Below are 25,778 nucleotides of genomic sequence, written 5' to 3' on the forward strand. Positions count from 1 at the left end.
CCTAACCTAACCTTTTATTTTTTCCAAACTTACCCTTTATTTTTCGTAACCTAACCTCTTCTATATTAATTGTGTGCATACCATCATAAAGTTGTTAATATTTAATACAACATAGTTGTGTGTCAGCCAAAAGGGCTGGTCAAGGTTCATTGGAATTAATCCCTATGTTCTTGTTCACTTTTATATATATATATATATATATATATATATATATATATATATATATATATATATATATATATATATATATATATATATATATATATATATATATATATATATATGTTATATATATATATATATATATGCAAATAAATCATTGTAGGTGCGCTGTGATCCAGGTATATGCTGATAACTTCACAAGGGAAAGTGTCACTGCTCCTAAGCGCTGTAATTCACATTTCAGGGTGAGTACAGACTAAGGAGAAGAAGCACAAAACAAGGTGTATATATACAGAGGAGGGTGAGATCAAGTCCACAATGGTTGTAGATAGGTAATGGCCTCACTAATCTTTTAAAAAGCAATCAAGAACGTCGGTAGTCGTTAGAGGGTAAGGTGACCAAACCTTTCTCCTGGTTACAAATCTCTAATTACAAATTGTCCAGTTTGTACATGCCATTACTCACCCAGTTGATCAAGCTTCGGCATATTTATGAGACTCAGATTCTATAATGTTCCTACTGTCAATCTCTGAATTACAAGGCAATATTGCGGAGGCATTATCCCGTCAATGCATTGCTTATCTTCAAATGAACAAACAGAGCATTGATTGCATACCATCATAAAGTTAAGCTAATATTTTTACTACAACATAGTTGTGTGTCACAAAAGTGGAGTTTGGGGTCGGCCAGTGTCTATTGAATTAATCCTATGTTCTGTTGTTCACTTTACGCATGGTAATCTCATGGGTTCAATTTGACTAGTAAATTGTGGGTATATATATATATATATATATATATATATATATATATATATATATATATATATATATATATATATATATATATATATATATATATATATATATATATATATATATATATATATATATATATATATATATATATATATGCAAGTAAATCACTGTAGGTGCGCGTGATCCAGGTATATGCTGATAACCACAAGGAAAAAGAAAACACGAAGTTCCCAAGCGCTTTCGTGTAATTCACATCTTCAGGGGTGAGTACAGACTAAGGAGAAGTACAAAACAAGGTGTATATATACAGAGGAGGGTGAGATCAGGTCCACAATGGTCAGGTATTAGGTAATGACCCTACTAATCTTTAAAAAGCACCGCAACGGTCGGTAGTCAGGTCAGAGGGTAAGGTGACCCAACCTTCTCACCTGGTTACAAATCTTCTTAATTACAAAATTGTCCAGTTTGTACATGCCATTACTCAAATTCATGTTGACTGCTTCGGTATGTTTAATGAGACTAGATTCTATAATGTTTCCAGTACAATGTCAGATGAATCCCTCAAATGAACAAACAGAGCATTGGATTCCTGGCCTGTCCTAACACTATATTTATGTTGTTTAAGTCTAGTTACACGATCTTTACCTGTCTGGCCTAAGTAAAACATATTACATTCCTTGCAAGGAACTTTATAAATGCAACCAATTGTGTTGTTGGGGGAGTTCCTGATTAACATTTGTTTAACAGTGCATGAGTTTTTAAATGCCACATTGACGTTCCAGGTTTTTAGTTGTAAAGGAATTTGAGAGAAATTTTTTGTGAAATGGTAATACTAAGAGGTTCTTTTGGTCATGGGTGGGCTTGGGATCAGTTCTATAAAAAGATTTCTTAGTAATGTTCAGGCATTTGTCTATGAAAGATCTAGAGTATTTAAGGTTTGAGCCAATATTATAGATATATTTATATTCCTCATCAATGAATTCCGGGCTGCAAATTCTCAAAGCACGTAAAAACATTGTTGAAAATACTGACTGTTTGACTCTATTATGGTGGGCAGAATAATAATGAATGTATGAACACACATTAGTAGGTTTTCTATAAGTACTGAACTTAAAGGTGTTACCTATTCTGTGTATCAGACAGTCTAGGAATGGCAATTTACAGTCATGCTCTAATTCCACAGTGAATTTGATCGAGAGGGCTAAGTTATTAAGTTGTGGCAGGAAAGCTTTTAGGTCCTCATTACTTGGCCAGAGACATAATACATCATCTACATATCTAAACCAGAATGCTGACGGTGGTAAAATATTACTTAATAGATTCTTTTCAAAGAATTCCATATATAGGTTGCTTAATACAGGTGAGAGTGGATTACCCATTGCCATACCAAATTTTTGAGCATAATATTCTCCATTGAATTCAAATTTACAATCCTTAATACATAGTTTGACGAGTTCGATGAAATCATCTTTCGAGACGGGCAATGAAATATTATCCAGGGAATCTATGAGGAACTCCAGTAAATCATCAACTGGGACCTTTGTAAAGAGTGATGTTACATCAAAACTGACCAGTTTAAAATCATAATTAATGTGTAAGTTATTGAGTTTATCAACCAGATCCATATTATTCTTTATATTAGAGTTAGAAATGTTGTCAACTAGGGGATTTAGTAAAGAAACTAACCATTTAGATAATTTATGAGAGATTGACCCAACTAAGCTAATGATGGGTCTTGCTGGGTTATTAGGCTGGTCAGTTTTGATGTAACATCACTCTTTACAAAGGTCCCAGTTGATGATTTACTGGAGTTCCTTACCCTCTGACCTGACTACCGACCGTTGCAGTGCTTTTTTAAAGATTAGTAGGGTCATTACCTAATACCTGACCATTGTGGACTTGATCTCACCCTCCTCTGTATATATACACCTTGTTTTGTACTTCTTCTCCTTAGTCTGTACTCACCCCTGAAGATGTGAATTACACGAAAGCACTTTTAATGTAGGCTAATATACAACATACATGGTAAAGAAATCTTAAAAATAATAAAAAAAATTACCTTTGCTTAAAGCTGAATATCTTCATTCCCTTAGCTGCAGTCTTCTTCCCCCACTGTGTGTGACTTGATGTGCTCATGCACATCAAGATTATCGTTGAAAATTGCTAAAATGTCTTAAATGCAGGACAAGAAAAACAAATGCTAGTGTAAAACAGCCATGAGAAAAAAATGGTATAATTTCAACATTTCATTTATGGCTGTAATAGCACTATATACAATTTTTTTTAATAATGCACGTGGATGAAGAACAAGGAAAATCAGTACATGGCACTACATGCTAGCCCAAAAACTGCTAGCACCTAAGTTGACAACACCATACAGGCGTACACGTGACTTATCAGCTGACGAAAACTAAACGAGATCTCTACGATTTCCACCTCCCCTCTCTCACATCTCTCTCTCTCATCATCACAGTTTCATGTTTATTTTCCGTGGAGAAAATGATGGAAGCTGAAATTTCGGACTTTTGAAGAATTTTAAAATTTACTTCCGGTTGGAGATTTCAAGACCTAAATGGAGGACTTGTCCGGGAAAATACGGACATATGGCAACCCTAATTCAGAAGTATAGAGTTCCTGAAGAGGGAGTTAAATGGGTGTGTTTACATCCCAGCAACATCTAGTGAGTCGCAACATTTGCCAAGAGCAGAGAGTTCATGAATATTGTCTCCCATTGCCCCATGTGACAAAAGGCAGCATCTGGCAAAAATAATTTGAACATTTGTTTATAATCGTGATTAATATTAATTTCAAAAACTTTGTGAAAACAAAAATAGTAGTTTATTAATACTGTACAGTATACATGTAAATAAATACATGTATAAATATAGATATTCAAGGTATAGGGCTATTTATTCAATCAGACAATAATTATTTATTGAGTCCTTCTTGTAAAAAATCTTGCAACTCACTGGAATATGAATAATTTACACCACAGTTGGCAGTCAGGCAGCATTTCCACTGAACCACGATGGGCTTAAAAGCAACCTCACCGTAACACCCAGAGGTGTAAATTGTTTACACTGATTTACTTGCTGTACAGTATATTAAAGGTACTGATATATAGACTCACTAGAAGCAGCTTGGGACACAAACAAACCCATGTAACTTGCTTTTTAGGATCTCTTATCTTCACAGTGGAATATATTTAATGTATGTTTTTATTTAAAGTATGTATAAAATTATATTTTCCTTATTTTGCTATTTATGAGGTAAATCAAGTATTCAACTGAGTTTGTGTGAATGTGTGGAAGGCATTTTGACTTCTCTAGTGAAGAAAATTAAACCTAACCGAGGAAGAAAATACTAAAAACTGACCAATGCCACACAGAGTAAGAGCTGTGTTGTAGAGATAGAGTCTGTTCACCCATGGCTGGTCCGAGATGTACCCAAGAAGAATACGACTGACAGTGTTGGAGATGCCTACCACTGCCAGCAAGAAAGATGACTCGCGATCGGGGATGCCTAGATGTCGGGCACGATCCTGAAAAACAAAAATCTTTATGAAATCTGGTTAAAAAATTTATGCAATTCATTTAGAAATTTAATCTAGTGTTGAACCAAGGTTGATTCTTTAATGTGCAATTATTACTGTTACCGGTAGCCGTAATCCCTCTTCACCGGAATTCTCCGATAGCCGGAATTGAAATTTTCTCAGAAAATTGTTACCAATGCCGAAATTTTCCAGAAAATTCAAACTTTGGGAACGATCTTCCAAGGGGCACATTTTCTGGAAAATTCCGAGAAATTTTCCCAGTATCTGGAAAATTCTGGGGATGGGGGATTTTTTCTAGCTTTGAGATGAATAATGCATCATTCTGGAAGATTCTAATAAAATTCCAGTACCTGAAAAAATTACGGAGATGGGGGCTTTCTTTCCGGGTTCAAGAGATAATGTAATGTGCAATTTTTTAAAATCCCGTGAAAATTTTCCTGGGGATGAAGGATTTTGTCCAGCTTCGAGAAAGTCATCTCATTACCTGGAAATCTCTCATTCCCGAAAGTGCTCTGCACCAATTGTTCCGGCTAACGGACATATCACTGTACTGCTGTATACGCGTAATCTAATTATGAACCCAGTCAACAATATACAGTCATCCCTTGGTTATAGCACACTTGGTTATTGCGATTTTCGTTATCACGCCTTCATCAAAATCTGCACACCTGCTGTTATAGCGCATTTTTCAGGCCGAGAATTTAGTTATCACGCAGTTGCCTCCAGGTGTATTGTTACCCCCTTGCTTCACCAACATATATTGAGGATAAAATCTTTCACCTACAAATTGACAATAACACATTTGCTGGATGAAAATGGATAGAGGTAACAAAACTTGAAAGCCGTTGTATAAACACAAGCACTCACACATGCCTCGCTCGCGCACTGAACTGCGCATCAGCCCTCGACGTCATCACACGAGTGAGCTGTTTTCATCGGCCGGGATTTTTCAGCCATCAAAGCTCGTCTTTTATTGGCCCGCACCACTACAGCTGGGGTAGAAGGGGAGTTTCAGAAAGCGTCCCTCTATCCCGGCTCCCCGTAGTTGTGATAACCGTGGCTTGTGCACGGAAACCAAGGATTACTCTTTTTTGTGTGGACCCTATTGTTGTCCATGATGGCTGAGGCCCCTCCCAACATGCCCCCACCACCAGCCCCCGTACCTGGACCTGCCGCTCAGAGGCAAATAAAGAAGAGGAAGATGCTGAAGTATGCCGAGAAATTGGAGGTGATGAAGCAAATTGATGGCGGCAAATCGAAGCGGGCAGTGGCCCTCACTTACGGCATCAATGAGTCCACAATTAGGGGGATATACAAGATGAAGGATCATATTGTCAAACACATGGAACTAGCCCAAACCAACGCATTAGCCCAAGCCAGCAGGAGTCCTAATCAGTTACTGACGAAGACCAAACAACCTTTCGTATGGTATGTTCAGAAGCAAGGAAGAAGAAACATGGCCGTCGAGACCAGAGATTTAATGGATACCGCCAAACAACTTTACCAGAAGCTCGCTAGGAAGTGGAAAGTGGCAAACCTACCTGCATTCAACGCTTCTAAAGGTTGGATCGAGAACTTCAAGTCACGACACCAAGTGAGGAATGTGTAGATTTCTGGTGAGGCTGCAAGTGGTGACTGTGCCAGTGCCAGGGTATATCCTCAAATCCTACGGGACATCATCGCAACGGGCCAGTACAACAAGGACCAAATCTTTAATATGGACGAGACGGGGTTCAATTGGAAGGTCATGCCTAAGAGGACATTCATCACCAAGTCGTCAGCCAAGGTCCGCGACAGGAAGGCAATTAAGGAGCGTTTCACCGTCTTGTTCACCACTAATGCTATGGGATCATGAAGGATGAAACCGACAGTTATCCATCGAGCAAAGAAGCCCAGAGCCCACAAACGACAAGATATGACGAGGCTTAATGTGAACTGGCTTACAAGCAAGAAGGCCTGGATGTCAGGGAAGCTGTCACTGGATTGGTTTAACAACTTCTTCGTTCTCGAGGTCCAGGTCTTTTGTGAGGCACAAAACATCTGCTTCAACATTCTCTTGTTGCTAGATAACGCTCCCGGCCATCCTCCTCTACTACGATCAGCACATCTGAACACGAGTGGAATTTCTACCCCCTAATAAGACATCTCTCATCCAGCCGAAGGACATGGAAACAATCTTGTGTGTCAAGGCTGCTTACTCCCGCAAACAATTCAGGAGGATGCGCTTTGCAACTGAGGACGAAAATGCTGTGCAGATGCTGGTCGACAGTGAGGAGGAGGAGGGAGGGGGGGACGTAGATACAGTGGCGGAGCAGCAAGTCAAGCAGTACTGGCGGGCATTTAACGTCAAGGAAGCGATCGACTTAATGGTTGAGTATTGGGGTGCAGTGACGCCAGCGACCGTAAACCATGCCTGGAGAAATGTGTTAGAGGGTTTGCCTGAGGACTGACGACAGGAAGTGCCAGGGAAACCGCAGTCTGTCCAGGCAAAGGTTGAGTATGTGGCAGAGGAGACGAGGCGTCTGGCAGGACGAGGGTTCGACGAGACGACAGAGGACGACATACGGGCTATGTTTGAACCTGTTATGCCTCCAGCAGAGGATATTATGGAGGAAGACAGGCAGGCGGAGGAAGACAGACGGAACAGAGAAGACAGCCCAGAAGCACAACCCGCCGCACAGCCCATGTCAAAAGTCAGGGAGATCATTGAGTTGAGTGAACGGTTGAAAAACCTCATCGAACAGCACCCTCCCCCGGCCGGCGACAGTGAAAGTGTGTCTGGTATCATAGGCAGAGCACTCCAGCCTTATGTTAACCAGCTAAACCATCACCACAACGTATTTCTACAGAGACAAATTACGGACTTTTTTCGTCCACAACAACAGCCACTTGTACTACCTCAAACTGACTTAGAGAGTTTTCAAGAGAATGATGAGTTACTCGAAGAGTTAGTGTCAGGTGGGGACCACTAACTCTCTACCCTCTAGCCTCAGCATCCCTTCCCTCAAGACCAGTTCAAGTCTGTAAGTACAGTAATGTACCCAATAACAAAAGTATTCTTCCTTATTGTACCCTTTTCAACACTTTGTAATAAACCTAGCCATGCCAATGTGTGTTTCTGATACTTACCATAACATTATCTATATCTTTAGTGGGTCTAAATGGTCGTAAAATGGGAAAATTGGGGTTGAGTCTTGGGTGCCTGGAACCAATTAGAATAAATCCCATAGGTTCTGTACTTTCGTTATCGGCGGGGTCCCAATTAGGCGCGATAACCAAGGGATGACTGTACTGTACTGTATATACTTGTGACACTGGCCAGTTGCTTCTGGTGTTATGGCAGAGGGGTACCAAGTGAAAGCACTAGGATCCCGCTTCCTCTATCAAGGAATAAACAATTAAAATTTAAACTGAAAAAAAAAACATTCAAATAATGGGACGTAGCGAACCTAAATGGCCCTAGAGCGGGCACAGTCACGTATGCATCGCGTATTCTTATAGATTGTGCTGCCAGGCATACGTTATCTAGTGAATTTAGTCAATATTGTACAGTAACAATGGACCTAAGTGCAAACCTGTATTGTACATGTACTAAATGATTACGGCACTAAAATTGTTATGTCTATTGCAAATATAGCTTGTTTATACAGGTATTCAAATAAATTACTATCTTACAAGAATCCCAGCAATGTAAGTTATATTTACCCAGGTCGTTTGGGTGGCAAATTATGAGAAGAGCTTAGTCACTCTTAAGTAATGATAAATAAACACGCAGACAGGCCTTCAGCGCCAACTGTCACTCTTATCTCAAATAAATAAACAAACAAACACCAGAGATTCTGTTACCTCACCTCACCTCCCGCCCCCTACCCCCAGCTCCCCCCTCTTCCCACACGCTCCTGGCTACCTACCTCTACCTCGTGTTCCCAGACAAAAGATTGGTGATTCTTTTCTGTTTATTTTATATAATATCTCAGACTAAAGTTAGGATACTATAATTTGCATTGCTGAAATCCTTGCATGACAGAGATTAATTTAAATATAAGCGTACTGTAGTACATTTTATAAAAACATTTTATAAAAAGTTTCTCAACTGTATTTTTGGGTAGATGTACATAAATTTCTTCATTTATTTTCATCCATTTACATGCACACACCATACTAAAAGAAACGTGAAAGAAATAAATGACCTTAGTGCAAAGCTGGAGTGCACATGAACTAATTTGATTACGGTACTAAAATTTTTATGTCTAGTGCGAATTACAACATGTTTATATTCAAATAAATCAGTATCTTACAAGAATCCCAGCATTGTTAATTATATTATCCTAGGTCATATCACTGGCATTTTATAATGAGAGAAGCTTAAATAAACACACAGAGACCTTCGGCTCAAACTTATCACCTGAATCCCCCCAACCCCTCACTGGCTGGCTGGCTCCGTCCGTCAGTCCCTAACTCCCGCCCCCCCCCCCCAGTCAGGGTGTTAGGCTTTCAGTTTTTATCTTATATAATATCTCAGACTAAAGTTAGGAGATTATAATTTGCATTGCTGGAATCCTTGCAAGACAGCCAATAATTTGAATATAAACGTCATATATTTTGCTCAAGAGATAAAAATTGTTGTACATTAGTGTACAGTACTGTAGTACATTTCATAAAAAGTTTTTCAACTGTATTTTTGGGTAGATTTACATAGATTTCTTCTTTTATTTTCATCCATTTACATGCACCTTAGTAAAAGCGTAATAGAAATAAATGGCGTTAATTATAAGCTAGATTACGCTCTTTTCAATTCTTTCTGATTACTAAAATTGTTTTTTGTCAGTACCAAATTATAGCATGTTTATATTCAAATTAATCACTATGTTACAGAATCCCAACAATAGTATTATATTCACAGGTCATTTTCACTGGCTTTTTTATAAGAAAGCTTAGTCACTTAAGAACTAGTAAATATACGCGTTAGACCTGGGCCTGTGCCAACTATCAAGCGATACTACCTCCCTCCCCCACTTATCTCGCTCGCTCCTCCCTCTCTCTCCCCATCTGCCCGGCGTTGCTGGGTCTTGTAAAACAGTGAATAATTTTAATATAAGCGTCATGTATTTGCACATGAGATAAAAATTATCCTGTATCACAATACAGTAGTGATTTAAGAGTAAAAAGTGTACATGTGCATATATATTAATCCACATACGTGAGTATTAATTTTTAGTCACTTAACTGATACACAGACTCTGTCTGCTATCAACTCCCTCCCCACCTCAGCCTCGGCGTGTTGAATCCTGAACGTCATGTGACGCCAACTGCATGACTGTATATATATATATATATATATATATATATATATATATATATATATATATATATATATATATATATATATATATATATATATATATATATATATATATATATATATATATATATATATATATATATATATATATATATATATATATATATATATATATATATATATATATATATATATATATATATATATATATATATATATATATACATACAGTCATGCACCGTTAACGCCCTAGATACGCTTGAAACGTGACGTTAACCGAAATGGACGCTGTCCTATCATCACATAAACTTATTATATTTACGTATGTGGATTACTATATACGCACATATACACTTTACTCTAAATCACTACTGTATTGTGATACAGGATATTAATTTTTATCTCTGCAAAAAATACATGATGTTTATATTAAAATTATTCACTGTTTTACAAGGATTCCAGTTGCTGGGCAGATGGGGGGAGAGCTTAGGAGGGGGCATGGGGGAGGGGAGTGGTTTGAGTTGGCACAGGCCCAGGTCTTATGCGTATTTATTAGTTCTTAGGTGACAAGCTTCTTCCTATAAAAAGCCAGTGAAATGACCTGTGATAACTTACATTGCTGGGATTCTTGTAAGATGTTGATTTATTTAAATATAAACAACCTATAATTCGACTAGACATAAACAATTTTAGTACCGTAATCAAATTAGTACATGTGAACTCCAGCTTTGCACCAAAGTCATTTACAGTATTCCTTTACGCTTTTTTAGTAATGGTGTGTGCATGTAAAATGATGAAAATAAATGAAGAAATTTATGTAAATCTACCAAAATACAGTTGAAAAACTTTATATTATAAAATGTACTACAGTATTGTAAACTAATGTGCTACAATTTTATCTCGAGCAAAATATATGACGTTTATATTCAATTAATCTCTGTCTTGCAAGGATTTCAGCAATGCAAATTATATTATCCTAACTTTAGTCTGAGATATTATATAAAATAAACACCTTAGGCACAAAGTTATCACCACCTGTCTAGGAACACAAGGAGGGAGGTAGCCAGCAGGCGTGGGGAAGAGGGGGGAGCAGGGGCAAGTGAGGTGAGATGACAGAGTGTCTGGTGTTTGTTTATTTATTTGAGATATGATTTGACAGTTGCCGCTGAAGGCCTGCGTGTTTATTTATCATTCCTTAAGAGTGACTAAGCTCTTCATAATGCCACCCAACGACCTGGGTGAATATAACTACATTGCAGGGATTCTTGTAAGATAGATGATTTTGAATACCTGTATAAACAATCTGTATTTGGAATAGACATAACAATTTTAGTACATGTACAGTACAGGTTTGCACTTAGGTCCATTGTTAACCAAGGGACCACTGTACAGTGTACTTGTGTTGTACAATATTGACTAAATTCACTAGATAACCGACACAACTAATGGTTAGTAAAACTTGTCAAGTAAGGAGTGTCAAGTCTGTCAGCACGGTGGCACGCGGTGAGTGCTTGTGTCCCCATCATAGAAGTCCGTTTCTCTCAGCCAGGATGCCTGAGTCCTCCGCTTCTCAATCTTAGACACCAGAGACTTCGTTATTTCTTAGTAATGACACAGAATTTGAAATGTCAACTCCAATTGCAACTGGGGTTGCAATTGTTAGAGCAACTAGATATGTCTGATTACAGAAATGTGTTATTGTCAATTTGTAGGTGAAAGATTTTATCCTCAATAGATGTAGGTTAACATACACCTGAGGCAATGTTTAAAAAAAGCCTAAGGAAGGAAGCACATATTCCTTTAACACATAATATCTGGCCAGTATGGGGAGGATCATCGTGTCTCCATGAGGGGTCGTGAAGTGGTGGTCCAGCACAGAATTTTTGGGTGAGGGCATGGACGATATGCGATCGGATTGTTCAGGTGATCTATATATATATATATATATATATATATATATATATATATATATATATATATATATATATATATATATACAGTACAGTGGTCCCTCGGTTAACGAACGCAATAAGTTCCACAGAGTCGTTCGTTAACCGAAAATTTTGTTAACCGAATCCATTGTTTCAATGGGATATTGGGTAATTGGTTCCAGCTCACAGAAAAGTACATACAAATAAAAAAAAAATGCAGTAAAGTACACTTACTTTGAGGTGTGTATGTAGAAGGTTCCTGGTTGATGATGATGATGGGAATTAGAAGTGGGGGTGGAGGAGAAGGGAGAAGAGAAGGAAGTGGGGATGGAGAAGAAATCACCTTTCAGGGGACCCATGCTTGATGCAGTAAGTTCAGCAATAAAATTTTAAGTTCACTAGGTGTAATTCAAGATTATTTTATTTAAATCAACACTGCACTGCGCTATATATTATCTATATGTTAACTAAATTTCAGAATGACCAATAATTTTAATGTAAAAATGCAAAAATATTCAAGACACCAACAGAATTGATGTTCACTTCGCTGTCAACAAAGCCAAACTGACGCCTGGTGGCTGAGTCAAGCGGCTGATGGGCGCATAAAAAGACTAGTTCTCTGTAGTGCATATATTATCAATATGTTAACTCAATTTTAAAATGACTAATAATTGTAATATAAAAAATGCAAAAATATTAAAGAGCACAACTTTCTTGATATTTACTCCACTGGAAACGAATGTAAACATAGAACAGATTACTGAATTGGCAGACTAGCCCATCAGTTAAATAGCTGATGCTCACAACAAAACGTGTTTTTCGTAACGATTTCGTTAATCGAAGTTTTGTTCGTTAACCGAATTGAAGATTCATATGGGAGGTAATTCGTTAAACGAAATTTTGTTAATCAAACCGTTCGTTAACCGAGCGACCACTGTATGTATATGTATACAGTATTACCCCGCCTAACGCGGTTTCACTTAAAGCGTTTTATCATATACGCGGTGCCTCGCCAGAGCTGAACTTTCACTTAACACGGATTTTTTCCACATATACGCGGTGAGTGTCCGGCTCGAGACGCTATTTTTAGATTTGCCCCACCCGCCACCCTGCCTGACTGCCTGTTTTAGCTCATAAAATTCATACAAATTACCCGGCCAGAATATAATTTACATTGCTGGAATTCTTATAATTTGGTGATCATTTTGAATATAAACATCATATATTTTGCATTAGACATACAAATTTTAGATAAAAATTTTTCTCAGAGTAACTATGTTATCTTTTGTGCAAAATATATGACATTTATATTCAAAATATTCCTGGTCTTACAAGGAATCCAGCAATGTCAATTATATTATCCTAACTTTAGTTTGAGGTATTATTTATTAAAATTTAGTGGTTATCCCACACATCTCCTTGGGACGGTTGGTGGGGGGTGGGGGGGAGGGAGGGACCGACCGACCATCTGTTACCCCGTGAAGAATTATTTTTTTTTTTATTAACTGAAGATATTTGGTTTAGCTCATAAAATTCATACAAATTACCCGGTCTGAATATAATTTACATTGCTGGAATTCTTATAATTTGATGATCATTTTGAATATAAACATCATATATTTTGCATTAGACATACAAATTTTAGATAAAATTTTTTCTCAAATTAACTATGTTATCTTTTGTGCAAAATATATGACATTTATATTCAAAATATTCCTGGTCTTACAAGGAATCCAGCAATGTCAATTATATTATCCTAACTTTAATCTGAGGTATTATTTAATACTAAATGTTAAAAACTCTGGAAGGGAGGATTGGTGGGGGGTGGGGGGGAGGGTTGGGACTGACCGCGCGGTTGGAAGAGGGGGGGAGGCAAGGTGGGGTACTTTGATTGACAGATAGTGTCGTGAAGATTATTTTTTTTTTTATTAACTGAAGATATTTGTTTTAGCTCATAAAATTCATACAAATTACCCGGTCAGAATATAATTTACATTGCTGGAATTCTTATAATTTGGTGATCATTTTGAATATAAACATCATATATTTTGCATTAAACATACAAATTTTAGATAAAAATTTTTCTCTAGGTAACTATGTTATCTTTTGTGCAAAATATATGACATTTATATTCAAAATATTCCTGGTCTTACAAGGAATCCAGCAATGTCAATTGTATTATCCTAACTCTAGTTTGAGGTATTATTTATTAAAATTTAGTGGTTTTCCCCCAAAAATTTCTCTGAGAGGGAAGAGCCGGCAGTGTAGTGTGAGAGGGGGAGGGAGTTGAGTCCATTATTTGAATGGACATTAACTTGGCGACTGTATTTCTCTATTTCTCTTAAGTATGTGCATGTACCATCATAAAATTAAGATGTTATTTTTACTACAACATAGGTATGTGCCTTCAAAAAGTGGAGTTTGGGGGTCGGGCCGGTTTCTATTGGAATTAATCCCATATGTTCTGTTGTTCACTTAACGTGGATTTCACTTAACGCGGGACCCTCTGGGTTCAATTGACCGCGTTAAGTGGGGTACAACTGTATATATATGTATATATATATATATATATATATATATATATATATATATATATATATATATATATATATATATATATATATATATATATATATATATATATATATATATATATATATATATATATATATATATATATATATATATACACAGAGAGAGAGAGAGAGAGGAGAGTATATTAATAATAATACTTACAACTATAAATATGTAAGGTGCATTAAATCCAATGGAAGTACAGAAGTTGGATAACGCAAACAGAATGAAGATCCCATCTGTGAGGAGACCCCAGTCCATCAAGCTGGTCATTGCATCCCTTGTCTCCCTTGAGCATGGCACACATCCACACACCTGTAAATTTCCAAAAGTGATTACTAGCCCACTTACTCAAGCTCACTCACAAACACATGCGATAACATATAAAAATACAGGTGAACCCCAATAACCAAAGTCCCGTAGACCGCCATTTTGCATAGCCAATGTTTACAAATAGGGGAAATACTCTGCAAGTTTCATTGCATACCCTGTTCATCCAACGTTGAGGGAGGAAGATCGGCAAAGGTATTTTTTAATTTGGTGAGTTTTTGGAGGGCGGTTGGTTCCTAACACCCTCAGTTTGTTATGTTCTTATGGGATTAATTGCTTCGATAACCGTTGATTCTAACCAACGACTTTTCCTGGTCCCTCTATGATTCGGTTATTGGGGTACACTTGTTAAAGATACATTGACAGATGCAGATGGCCCTCACTTTATGTTACTTCATTTAATGGAATTTTGCTGTTTTGTAAAAATTAAATTTCTACCAACACTTTGCACATAATTTTTTTTTTAATTATGCTACTGACTGGATTGGATGTGTGAAACTTGTGTGACCAGTGTAGGCACTTGTGAACTTTTACTAGGAAATTGGGGCCCATGAAGCCTTGTGAGGTAATAGGTTGCTACCAAACAAGGAGGTACCACCTGGGAAGATATTGGAAGCATAATGTGTTGTCTAATGGTAGACTCTGCTGCCATATGGCATTACGAAAATTGTGACCTAGTCCCAGGTTGCTGATCTGACTTTCTGCCACATTTACACAGGGTCTCAATTGTTTTTCTTTCTTTGACAACACAACATAGCCTATATCGTTTCTCACTATTAATCTTTTTTCATTTGTGTATTTATTTATGGTTCTTTATTATTATTATTATTATTATTATTATTATTATTATTATTAGGCCTATTATTATTATTATTATTATTATTATTATTATAAAAATAAAAATAAATGAATAAATAAAAATAATGTCACCTAAACTGCATCTACATTATTAAATAAATATTTTAAGAAACCTGCAATCCCTCTCTGAAAGCATGTGCTACCAATGGATCCTCCAGATGCTTAGTATTAAAACCTCTTCTGGAGGCTTTCTGCCTCTGCTGTTTTGGAGCAACGTGAAGTGAGAGCTTGGATCTGACAAGTTGATGATCAGTGTCACAGTGGTCTGAGCCACACATGGCATGGGTGATGAGGACATCTCGGCGATCTCTTTCTCCGATAATGATGTTGTCAATGAGATGCCAGTGATGGATCGTGGGTGTTGCCACAAACCCTTAAACTTGTCGGCCTGCCTAAACAAGGTGATGTTCTGTGCAGCACACTTGCTGAGGAGGAGTAGTCCATTTCTCCCAGGGTTCCCTGCCAAATGTTAGCATCTCTGCCAACTCTGGCATTAAAGTCGCCAAGGAGTACAACCTTGTCTTCTCTGGGGATAGAGGTTAGCACTCTGTCGAGGTCATCATAAAAGGCCTCCTTGATGTCATCCTCTGCATCCAGTTTGGGGCGTATGCACTGATGAAGAAGGCATGATGTGAGTGATTCAGTGGGACTCGAAGTGTCATGAGGTGCTCGTTGAATCACAATAGGCATTTCAGTTAGCCTGTGTGGGATGCCTTGGCGGATGGCAAAGCCAACTCCATAAATGCGGTTTCTCTCCGCAGCAGGCTTACCCTTCCAGAAGAAGTTGTAGCCAGACCCCCGTTCTGTGAGTCGGCCCTCATCTGGGAGCCGGGACTCACTGAAGGCTGCTATGTCGATGTTACCCCCTGTATACCTGGATCTGTAAATTTGGTTGTGTTTTTGACTGCATAAGGATGACCTTACTGGGTGCGGTTGCCCAGTGAGGTTGGGTTTTTAGGCAGGCTATGGGCACCTTTTCTTGCCCCCTCCCCATGTGGGGTGAGCAGAGTGGCTGCTCAGTTGCACAGACAGGACCGGATTGCACTGCTGCCTAGATCCCAGTGCATAAACGACCATCTTATCTGTGCCGCCCATGTACAGAGTTGTGACTAGAGACTCCTGGCAGTCATCTCTGCCTGTCCCCGTCACCACTAATCCATCGCCATAGGACTTTTAGGGGTATAGGGGTTTTGATGATGATGAGAGGTATGATGAGCTGGATGATGGCTGCATGTGAGTTGATTTATGTGATGAAGCAGGAGCAGAGGCTGTAACCACACACTTTGGCTCTCCCTTTTTCTAATCCAGTGGTGCAAGTGTTGCAATAACTGGAAGAGGGAGAGTTGCAATGGACTGCCAATAGCCCAGTTTGTTGGGTTTCACCTTAGTAGCCTGTCCATCATGCACTGCCTTTGGTCGCTGGTGTAGTCGTTGGGTTCCCATGGCATCCATCTCTTCCGCCTATACCACCGTTCTGGTCTTGTTGGAGCTCTGTAAGCATGTCTGCCTGATGTGTGGTTCCACCGCAGATTTTTTGTTTGGGGTTTACTTCTGTAACCTTATACCTACCAAGGTTAATCTGCAAGGCAGCTGAGCAATGGTTGCTAGGCACCAGAACTTGTGGGCCTATGTGCCATCTGTTGGGGCCCACCACTGCTACTCCAAGGCCCCCTGCTGGTTTAGCCTGGGCCCACGAGGCACCCAGTTACCGTGTGTTGCCACGAGGACACACAGCGAGAATCTTGATGGTGAGGAGGCTGTGTACTGGCAGGGGAAGACTTATGCAAGTTGCTTCCCTGTTCGCCACGAGGGCTAGCCAGAGGTGGCAGCTGAAAGCGAGAGTGAGCAAGCAGTGCTGCCACTCTAGATGCATTTCACCACCCTGTGTGTGGCTGCACACCCACACTACATCCTTGACCACTGGAGGGTCAAGACCTATTGGGTGCCTGCTCCTGCTGTGGCAGCTGCCCTCAGCCACTGTTTGGCCCATATTCCAAGCCCCCCTCCTTAACCCATCCTCACCACAGGAATATCAACATAATACTATCATAAGTGATAATTTCATGTGGGAAAGAAGTGGCATCAGTGTTGAACAGTGATGTACAGTATTTAAGCCAGAGAATTCAGCACTAGACAGTACCAGTGAGAGCCGTGACCCACCAGTGTTATAAGCACCCCTGGGAACTAACCACCACCTTCTGACCAGGTGGCGTTAATCAGTCCACCCTGGGAACAACAGTGGGTCGGCTTTACACCTGACTACGAGATAACACATCACTTAGCAGAGAGTGAGGTACTGTACTGTGACACCACCCCACACCACCCAGTGTCGACATGACCATGTGAGGTTTTCATTTCAACACCCATGGACGAGTTACTCCACCACGTGAACACCACACCACCCGATGTCTCCATGACCACGTGAGGTCCTTCATATCAACACCTATTGACGAGTTACTCCACCACTTGAACACCACACCACCTAATGTCTCCATGACCACGTGAGGTCCTTCATATCAACAACTATTGACGAGTTACTCCACCACTAGAACACCACACCACCCGGTGTCTCCATGACTACGTGAGGCCCTTCATGTCAACACGCGAGGGCGAGTCACTACACCACGTGGCCTAAGTGACCTCACACAGTATGACAAGAGACCAGCCAGGGCCATCAACTGCAAACTATAATAATTTGTTTGTTCAATTCATGTTCTTTTTCCTTTTCGTAATGAAAGTTTTTGTTTAACGACCCACCTACTCCATGTCTTTATATGTAATAACTCATTTTTGTCAAAGGTATAATTTCAGCCTTCGGGCTGCTGAAACTTTTCAATAAACCGTTAATTATTATTATTATTATTATTATTATTATTATTATTATTATTATTATTATTATTATTATCACACACACACACACACAAACAATAGTCATGCATATCAATACCGCCACCACTCCAGTGCAAGCTCCAGCAGTCACAGTGGGTGCTCGTCCTCTCCAGTTAGTGCAGTCTACCAAACTCCTGGGTGTTACCATACCGTATATGTCAGCATATAAGACGGAATTTGAACCTTAAAAAATCAGCCTAAAGTTAGGGTTCGTCTTAAATGCCGGGTATAAAATCCAAACTTCTACATCCTGTGGTTTAGTGTGTCACCAGTTGTGTTGGAAAACATCGTAAAACACTCGCCTTAATCCCACGGTCCTACCACTAATTATTTTCTACTGAAACTTATGTTTGGGAAGCTGGATTAAAAATAAGATTACTGGTATACTGTATTAAAATAATAAAAATGTATTATAAACCTGTCTAACATACAGTAAACACCATAAAATAACAACATAATAAACGCAGGTATCATCACACACCGCCCGCCATTTGCAACTGCTGCCGAAGTAAACAAACAGCCCGTCCCACCAATCGTCTCGCGAAGCAAGTATATAAATTAAATAAAATACCTGCAGTGTATCTTATGCCTACATTTCTAATATATTACAGTATATTATAAATAAATAAATAAACAAATAAATTAATGAATCCATTTCAAGAAAATAGTAAAATTTTACTCGACACCGACATTAGTTCCAGTAAAATAACTGACGCCTAAGTGACGTCACTAGTGTTTACACTACACCAGCTGGTAACGTTTGATGCAGATTATGGTAGGTAGTTGACAATATTTTGCGGTAATTTTATACAGCGAGTATAGCTGTGTGTGCTTAAGTGCTTTTGCTCTAAAACTGTACTCTAACCATTGAAAATGGCTTCCAAGCACCCATCCAGTGCTACTGATGCTAGTGTAGTTAAGAGGAAACGTAAGACCATTACCCTGGCTACGAAAAAGGATGTATTAGCGCGTTTTAAAAAAGGGGAATGAGCTGTGGACATAACCGCTGTGCTTGGTCTAACCCCCACAACGGTGCATACTATCCAGACCAACACTGACAAGATTTAGGTTAGTGCTGGAAGTGGTTCTCCTCTGAGTGCAACTTTGATAGAGAAAGGTGTAAAAGATGCTGGCAATGTGGATGGAGGACCAGAATCAACACAATGCCCCTGTGAGCTTTGTGTTTATCCAGCACAAGGCCAGATCCTTGTTTGATGACTTATAGGCAAAAGAGGCTGAAGGATCGAAGGAAAAGACCTTTATGGCCAGCTGAGGATGGTTTCAACGATTTAAGCGTCGTTATAACTTCCACAATATAAAGATGACTGGTGAAGCTGCCAGTTCAGATATGATTGCTGGCGAGACATTCCCGCCACAATTCAAACGGATTATCCAGGAAGGTGGCTATTCATCGAAGCAAGTCTTCAAGTGGATGAGACTGGTCTCTTTTGGAAGAGGATGCCTGAGAGGATTTGTATCTCCAAGGAGGAGAAAAGAGTGCCAGGTTTTAAGGCAGCAAAAGACCACATGACGCTGCTGCTTGGCGTGAACGCTGCCGGTGACTTCAAGCTGAAGCCTATGCTGATTTCTCGAGCTGCTTACCCACGGGCCCTGAAAGGTTACTCTAAGGATCACCTTCCAATGATCTACAAGGCAAACAAGAAGGCATGGATAACTGGCGCCATATTTAGCCAGTGGTTAAACGTGTACGCCATCCCTGGAATGAAGGAATATTGTGCCAAGGAGAACCTTAACTCCAAAATTCTTTTGATCCTTGACAATGCTCCAGTTCATCCTCCCAATCTCGACCACTTGCATCACAGTGTAAAGGTTGTATTCCTGCCTCACACTGATGCAGCTTGTGGACCAAGGCGTCATCGCCGCATTCAATGCGTATTATTTATGCCATACCATAGCCAAGCTGCTCAAGGCTACAAACGGAGATAATAAACCTACGATCCGAGAATATTGGCGTGGCTTCAACATTCTTCATGCAATTGACAACATTGGTAAGGCATGGGAAGAGGTTTTAGAAAGTTGCCTGAATGGTGTGCAGGGTAAACTGTGGCCCGAGTGTGTCAACAGTTTTTTGGGATTCACGGACTTAGTCCCAGCAGTGAATAAGGGTATCTTTAGCTAGAGAGGCAGGCTCTGATGAGCTGGAATCAGAGGATATTGAGGATGTCCTGGCATACCATACAGAAGAGCTCACCAATGAGGATTTGCAACAACTAATAGAACACAATCCCGTTGAAGACGACGGCGATGATGAAGAAGAACCTCAACGAATGCTAACTACCATGAGGATGGCAGAGGCATTCAACATGATCCAGCAAGGTATGCAAATCCTTATAGATGACGACCCAAACATGAAACGTAGCTCAAAGATTCAACGCAGCATTGATGACAGTCTTGGTTGTTACACTGAGATGTATAAGGAGAAGAAGAAGAGTAGCACCAAGCAGTCAACACTGGATTAATTTTTTTGGCGTGGGACAGTAGAAGCAGCAGCAACAGCAGCAGCATCTTCACAATAGCCGGCAGCCGAGGAGGAGCAAACATCAACGGAGGAGGAGTGAACAGCGGAGGAGGAACCCAAGTCAGCGCAGGAGGAGGAGGCAGTCGCAGAGTCTCAGTGACTAAACACCCTCCTCCCCTCCTGCCCTCCTCCTCTCCCACCCTCCTCCTCCGCTTCCGCCATCTGCCTCCTCTGCTCCCACCATCGGCCTCCTCCGCTTCACTACCCACCAGACACCTCCAGCCATCGGTGAGTACCCATACAAACTTAGTACAGTACTTGTAGTTGCATATGTAAGCCTTATTTTCTTTCGAAATGGCAATGATTTTCTGTATATGTAATGTATTTCATGGGGAAAGGGGAGGCTCAGGAACGTAACTCCCATATTTTATCTAATTCTCATGGGGAAAATTGATCCGCTTAATGTTGTTTCGTATAACGTTGCGTTTTCAGGAACATAACCAAGACGTTAAGCAAGAACTTACTGCATAGTGTATAATTTTATACTGTAAATTAACATTGTTTATGTAAACACCGTTGTAGTGGACGTCTCCCCTACAACTGCGTAGCCGCATGCCACCTGCTACATCTTCCCTAGCAACCAAACGAGAGGCCCAGGGGGGGGCGTCACCAGATGCCACAGTATCCTAGCAACGGAGTCAAAAGACCGAGGTTTCCCACGGGTGACTCACGGGTGACTCACGGCTGCTGTGTATATAAGCTCTATCTCTCCATTGAGATTCATTCTGGCCTCACTTCTTGAACACGCAACACCTCCTCCTCCGCCGCTGCCTGGCGGCCCTCGCTTCTCCTCCGCCTGCCTGGCGGTCCTTGCTCCCGCCAGCGAGCATGGCGACCCACAAGCTGTCCTTCTCTGAACGTCCTCACCAACCAGCTCTCTTATTCTGCTCTCGGTTCCTGAACACGCAACACCTCCTCCAAGCAAGCTCCTCGCTGTCCCGTTCTCATTCAACCTGGAGGCCAGCAACAGGCAACATCTTCTCTAACGAAGCTCCTGCACATCTACCTCCTCCAACACGCTACCCACCGAACGTGCCTACTGAGCAGCTCCTCACCACACGGCACCTCCAGCACCAGACTGTCTATCATATAACTTATATTATACAAGAAAACCACCTTAGAGTTTCCATCCATCCTGAGTGCTAGACAACTTTATATCACGAAACCCTACACCGTGCATATGCTAATGCACACAACAGTGTTTGTGCACTGTAGCATTGTGTGTAGTGTTGGTGTGTATACTATGTATACAGTCAACCCTCACTTTAAGCGGTCCCACATTCCACGTTTCCACGTTTACGCAGTGCCCTGCCGGAAGCCAGGATGCTCACATTCCGCGGTGCATGTACCCCATTACGCGGAGAGTGTCCGGCTCGACGCAATTTTTAGATTCACCCCACCCACCTGCTCCCGCCTCCTCCTCCGCCTGGCCAAGCCGCGCGGTAAGGTTGCGCAGTGCATGTCTCTGTTGCGTTATCACTGACGTCATATGACGTATCGGACTGTGATTGGCCATGCATCCCTATCTCCCTCCGCTGCTAGCTGTAATTGGTTTAAATAATATGAAGTGTCCACCCGGGGGAGGGAGGGAGGGAGGAAAGACGACGCTTGACCTAGTCGCGGCAGTTTCATCCCTCCAGGCCACACCGTGTAATCGTGCATCCATTGTTCTGTAAAATGGCTTCCGTTGGACCACCGCCCCCAGAGAGAAACCTTTCCTTGCCTGGACCCAGCAGCCCTAAGCCCAAGAAGACACGACGTTCCTTAAGCTACGAGGTGAAGTACAAGATCATCCAAGAGTTAGAGAAAGGAACAAGACAGGTTGATTTGGCGCGCCAGCATGGTGTGAACGAATCTACGATCCGGACGAAAAAGGAGGATGCAGCCAAGATAAAGGAGCACATGAAGATCACAAAGTCTACAGGTGCTTCTATGATCAAGTATTTTCACAACCAGGTGCTTCTCAAGACGGAAAAATTACTTGTCAGCTACTTGGTGCGTCAGGCGCGACGGAACATGGAGGTGGACACGCGCTCAGTTAAGGAGTACGCACGTGAACTGTATGCTGCAGTGTCACGAAAGATGGGAATTACAGAGCCCAAACCCTTTAATGCTTCCTCTGGGTGGTTACAGAGGTTTAAGATGCGGAACAAGATCACCAATATAAACATTGGTTGTGAAGAAGCGAGTGCTGACCGTGCTGCGGCTAGGGAATTTCCTCCGGTTTTATGTGAGATTATGGAGGAAGGACAGTACACCGACGACCAGGTGTTTAACATGGACGAATCTGGTCTTTTTTGGAAAAAGCGACCTTCAAAGACCTTCGTTGTGAAGAATGCCAGCAAGATCCAGGGCCGGAAGATGCAGAAGGAGCGCATCACCGTCCTGTTTACCACCAATGCCTCCGGTACCTGTAAGCTCAAGTTATCGGTGATCCACACAGCACGCAAGCCGCACGCCTAGAAAACCATGGACATGACCAAGCTAAATGTCCACTGGCTGACCGCACGTAAGGTGTGGATGTTCTCTACACTGTCCCTCTCCTGGTTTGATGACTGTTTTGTTCCCAATGAAAAGAAATTCTGTGAGCGACAGAATGTGCCATTCAATATTTTGTTGCTGCTGGACAACGCACCAGGACACTCGCCCCTACTGTTAGATCGTCACCCCAACGTAAAAGTGATCTTCCTTCCTCCCAACACTACGTCAATATTACAGCCCATGGACCAAGAGTTAATCTGTAATGTAAAAGCTGCATTCTCAACAAAAAAATTCCAGCTCCTGAACGATTACACCAACACCAGGGAAGAGTTGCGTAACCTGAGTGACACCAACACCGATAGCAAAAGCGAAGAAGACGAGGATCAACAGTTGGCAGAGCAAGAAGTACTTTTAAAACAATTCTGGAGAACATTCAACGTCAAGAAAGCTGTGGACTTCTTGGTGGAGGCATGGGATCAGCTGTCTGTAGCAACTATTCGTCACGCAAGGAGACATGTGTTGCAAGGCATTCCGGGCGTAAGGCAGAGTCAATCTGTGACTGGTGAGGTTCAGACTGTTGCAGTAGCAGTGGACCTTGCCAGAGAAGCTGCGCAGAGTGTTACAGTTGCAGGCTTCTCCGAGACCACCAACGACGACATCCTGGAGGTGATAATGGAACCTGATGTGACTACCAACGAGATGGTAGATGATGATGACGTCAGTGAAGAGGCAGGTGGTGCGTCATCCCAAGAAGAACACCGCTTATCCCATAATAATGTTAGGGGTGCCATCGAGTGTGTCCAGAAAATCAAGCTCCTCCTTTCCAACGACCATGACGCAAACAGGTATGAAATCTTCACTACCCAGCTGTTGCAGACTATGGAGCCCTACTTCAAGGTTTATCACGACAACATAAACACCAGCCGTCAGCAAAGCATAACCGAGTTCTTCGCCCACAACCCACCACAGCCAGCCCAAGCCAGTGATAGTGACAGAGGTAGAGACAGTGATGATGACATTGAGGGATTTGTCAGGGAGGCCCTGACAAGTGTGGATGACAGTGATGGTGACTCACCTGAGGGCCAGTAGCCTGCCCTCTGCCTCAGAACCAGCCTCCATCGCCGTATGCCGACCCATCTCTTCTACTAACGTAAGTGTTCAACCTACCTTTTAGTTTTCCTAACCTAACCTTTATTTTTCCTAACTTCACCTTTATTTTTCCTAACCTAACCTCTGCTATATTACTTGTTTGTGCATACCATCATAAAGTTAAGATAAAATTTGTACTACAACATAGTTGTGTGTTGTCAAAAAGTGGAGTTTGGGGGTCGGCCCGGTCTCTATTTCAATTAATCCCATATGTTATGTTATTCACTTTACGCGTTTCTCACTTTCCGCGGTACCCTATGGGTTACATTAACTGCATAAAGTGAGACCCAACTGTATGCGTACCCCATACTTTACTTCAATTCTGAAAGCTACAGAGAATACCTGTGGCACCAAGGGATCAAAAATAGGCCCTGTGAAAAGTGTGTCCATTAACGAGAAATTGGACACTTTCTAGAAACTTGAAAACAAAGTGTATGTGAAAGTGTTAATGATGGTGTATAGAGTGGGCATGTCCACCATCTACAACATGATGTATGACAGGGGAAGGTGAGGCAACAAGAAGAGAAAGCTTTGCCAGGCACAGATGAAGAAGGTAGCCTCACCCACACTCGTATGGGTCCAGTGAAATACGAAAAAGTAGATGGTGCTGTGTACAGCTGGTACAAGCAGCAACAAGCAGTGGTATTCCCGTTCACAGCACTGAGCTCTGTGATGCTACCCACCACTTTGCTACACTGCTGGAGGTGTCTGACACCTTGGCATCCCAGTAGGAGAGCAACACCCCTGGACTCAAGGCCAACAAACAGTGAGTGTCAGTGTTGCTGTGTGCTCATGTTGCTGGCACTCACAAAATTTGACCAGTGGTGGCGAGAAATGCGCAGCGGCCAAGAGTGACGTAACAAGAAGGAGGCTTGGTTCACACGGGACATCTTTGAAGACTGATTCCACAATGTCTTCATGCATGCTGTCAGGCACTACCAGATGACAGTCCATGGCATCCCCAGAGTAGAGGTCAAGGCTTCGCTTCTCCTTGACAATGCCCTACCAAACCCGACTGTGGGAGCTAGCCTATCCCCTTGCTAAGTACAGGACAAAATTACCTAAGACAAAAATCCCTAGGATAAAACCCTATTCAAACCAAACCTAACATAAAATAGCATTGAGATTTTTTTTAAATTCAACTATCCAATTAATCTGAGGGAATTTTGTCTGGCAGAAGACCATGCTCTCAAGGTTTTCATATGCCAGTAGCAAATTAAATTAGCTTATGGTTACTAAAAAAATTAATTAATTA

At 41.0% G+C, this 25,778-nt stretch overlaps 1 protein-coding gene across 1 annotated transcript in view; it reads right to left on the minus strand.

Moving 5' to 3' along the window:
* Positions 1-4,227: 4,227 nt before the first annotated feature.
* LOC121875260 (monocarboxylate transporter 12-like) overlaps positions 4,228-25,778 on the minus strand; it is a 118,086-nt gene continuing 96,535 nt past the window's right edge. The window contains exons 9-10 of the mRNA XM_042379720.1: positions 14,440-14,592; positions 4,228-4,458 (exon numbers count right to left, since the gene is read on the minus strand). Coding sequence (XP_042235654.1) covers positions 4,243-4,458; positions 14,440-14,592 — 369 coding nt within the window. The 3' untranslated portion in view covers positions 4,228-4,242. The remainder of the gene's footprint in view (positions 4,459-14,439; positions 14,593-25,778) is intronic.

This window comes from Homarus americanus, unplaced genomic scaffold (genome assembly GCF_018991925.1).
Source record: "Homarus americanus isolate GMGI-L3 unplaced genomic scaffold, GMGI_Hamer_2.0 scaffold56241, whole genome shotgun sequence".
In the NCBI taxonomy this organism is placed as follows: Eukaryota; Metazoa; Arthropoda; class Malacostraca; order Decapoda; family Nephropidae; genus Homarus; species Homarus americanus.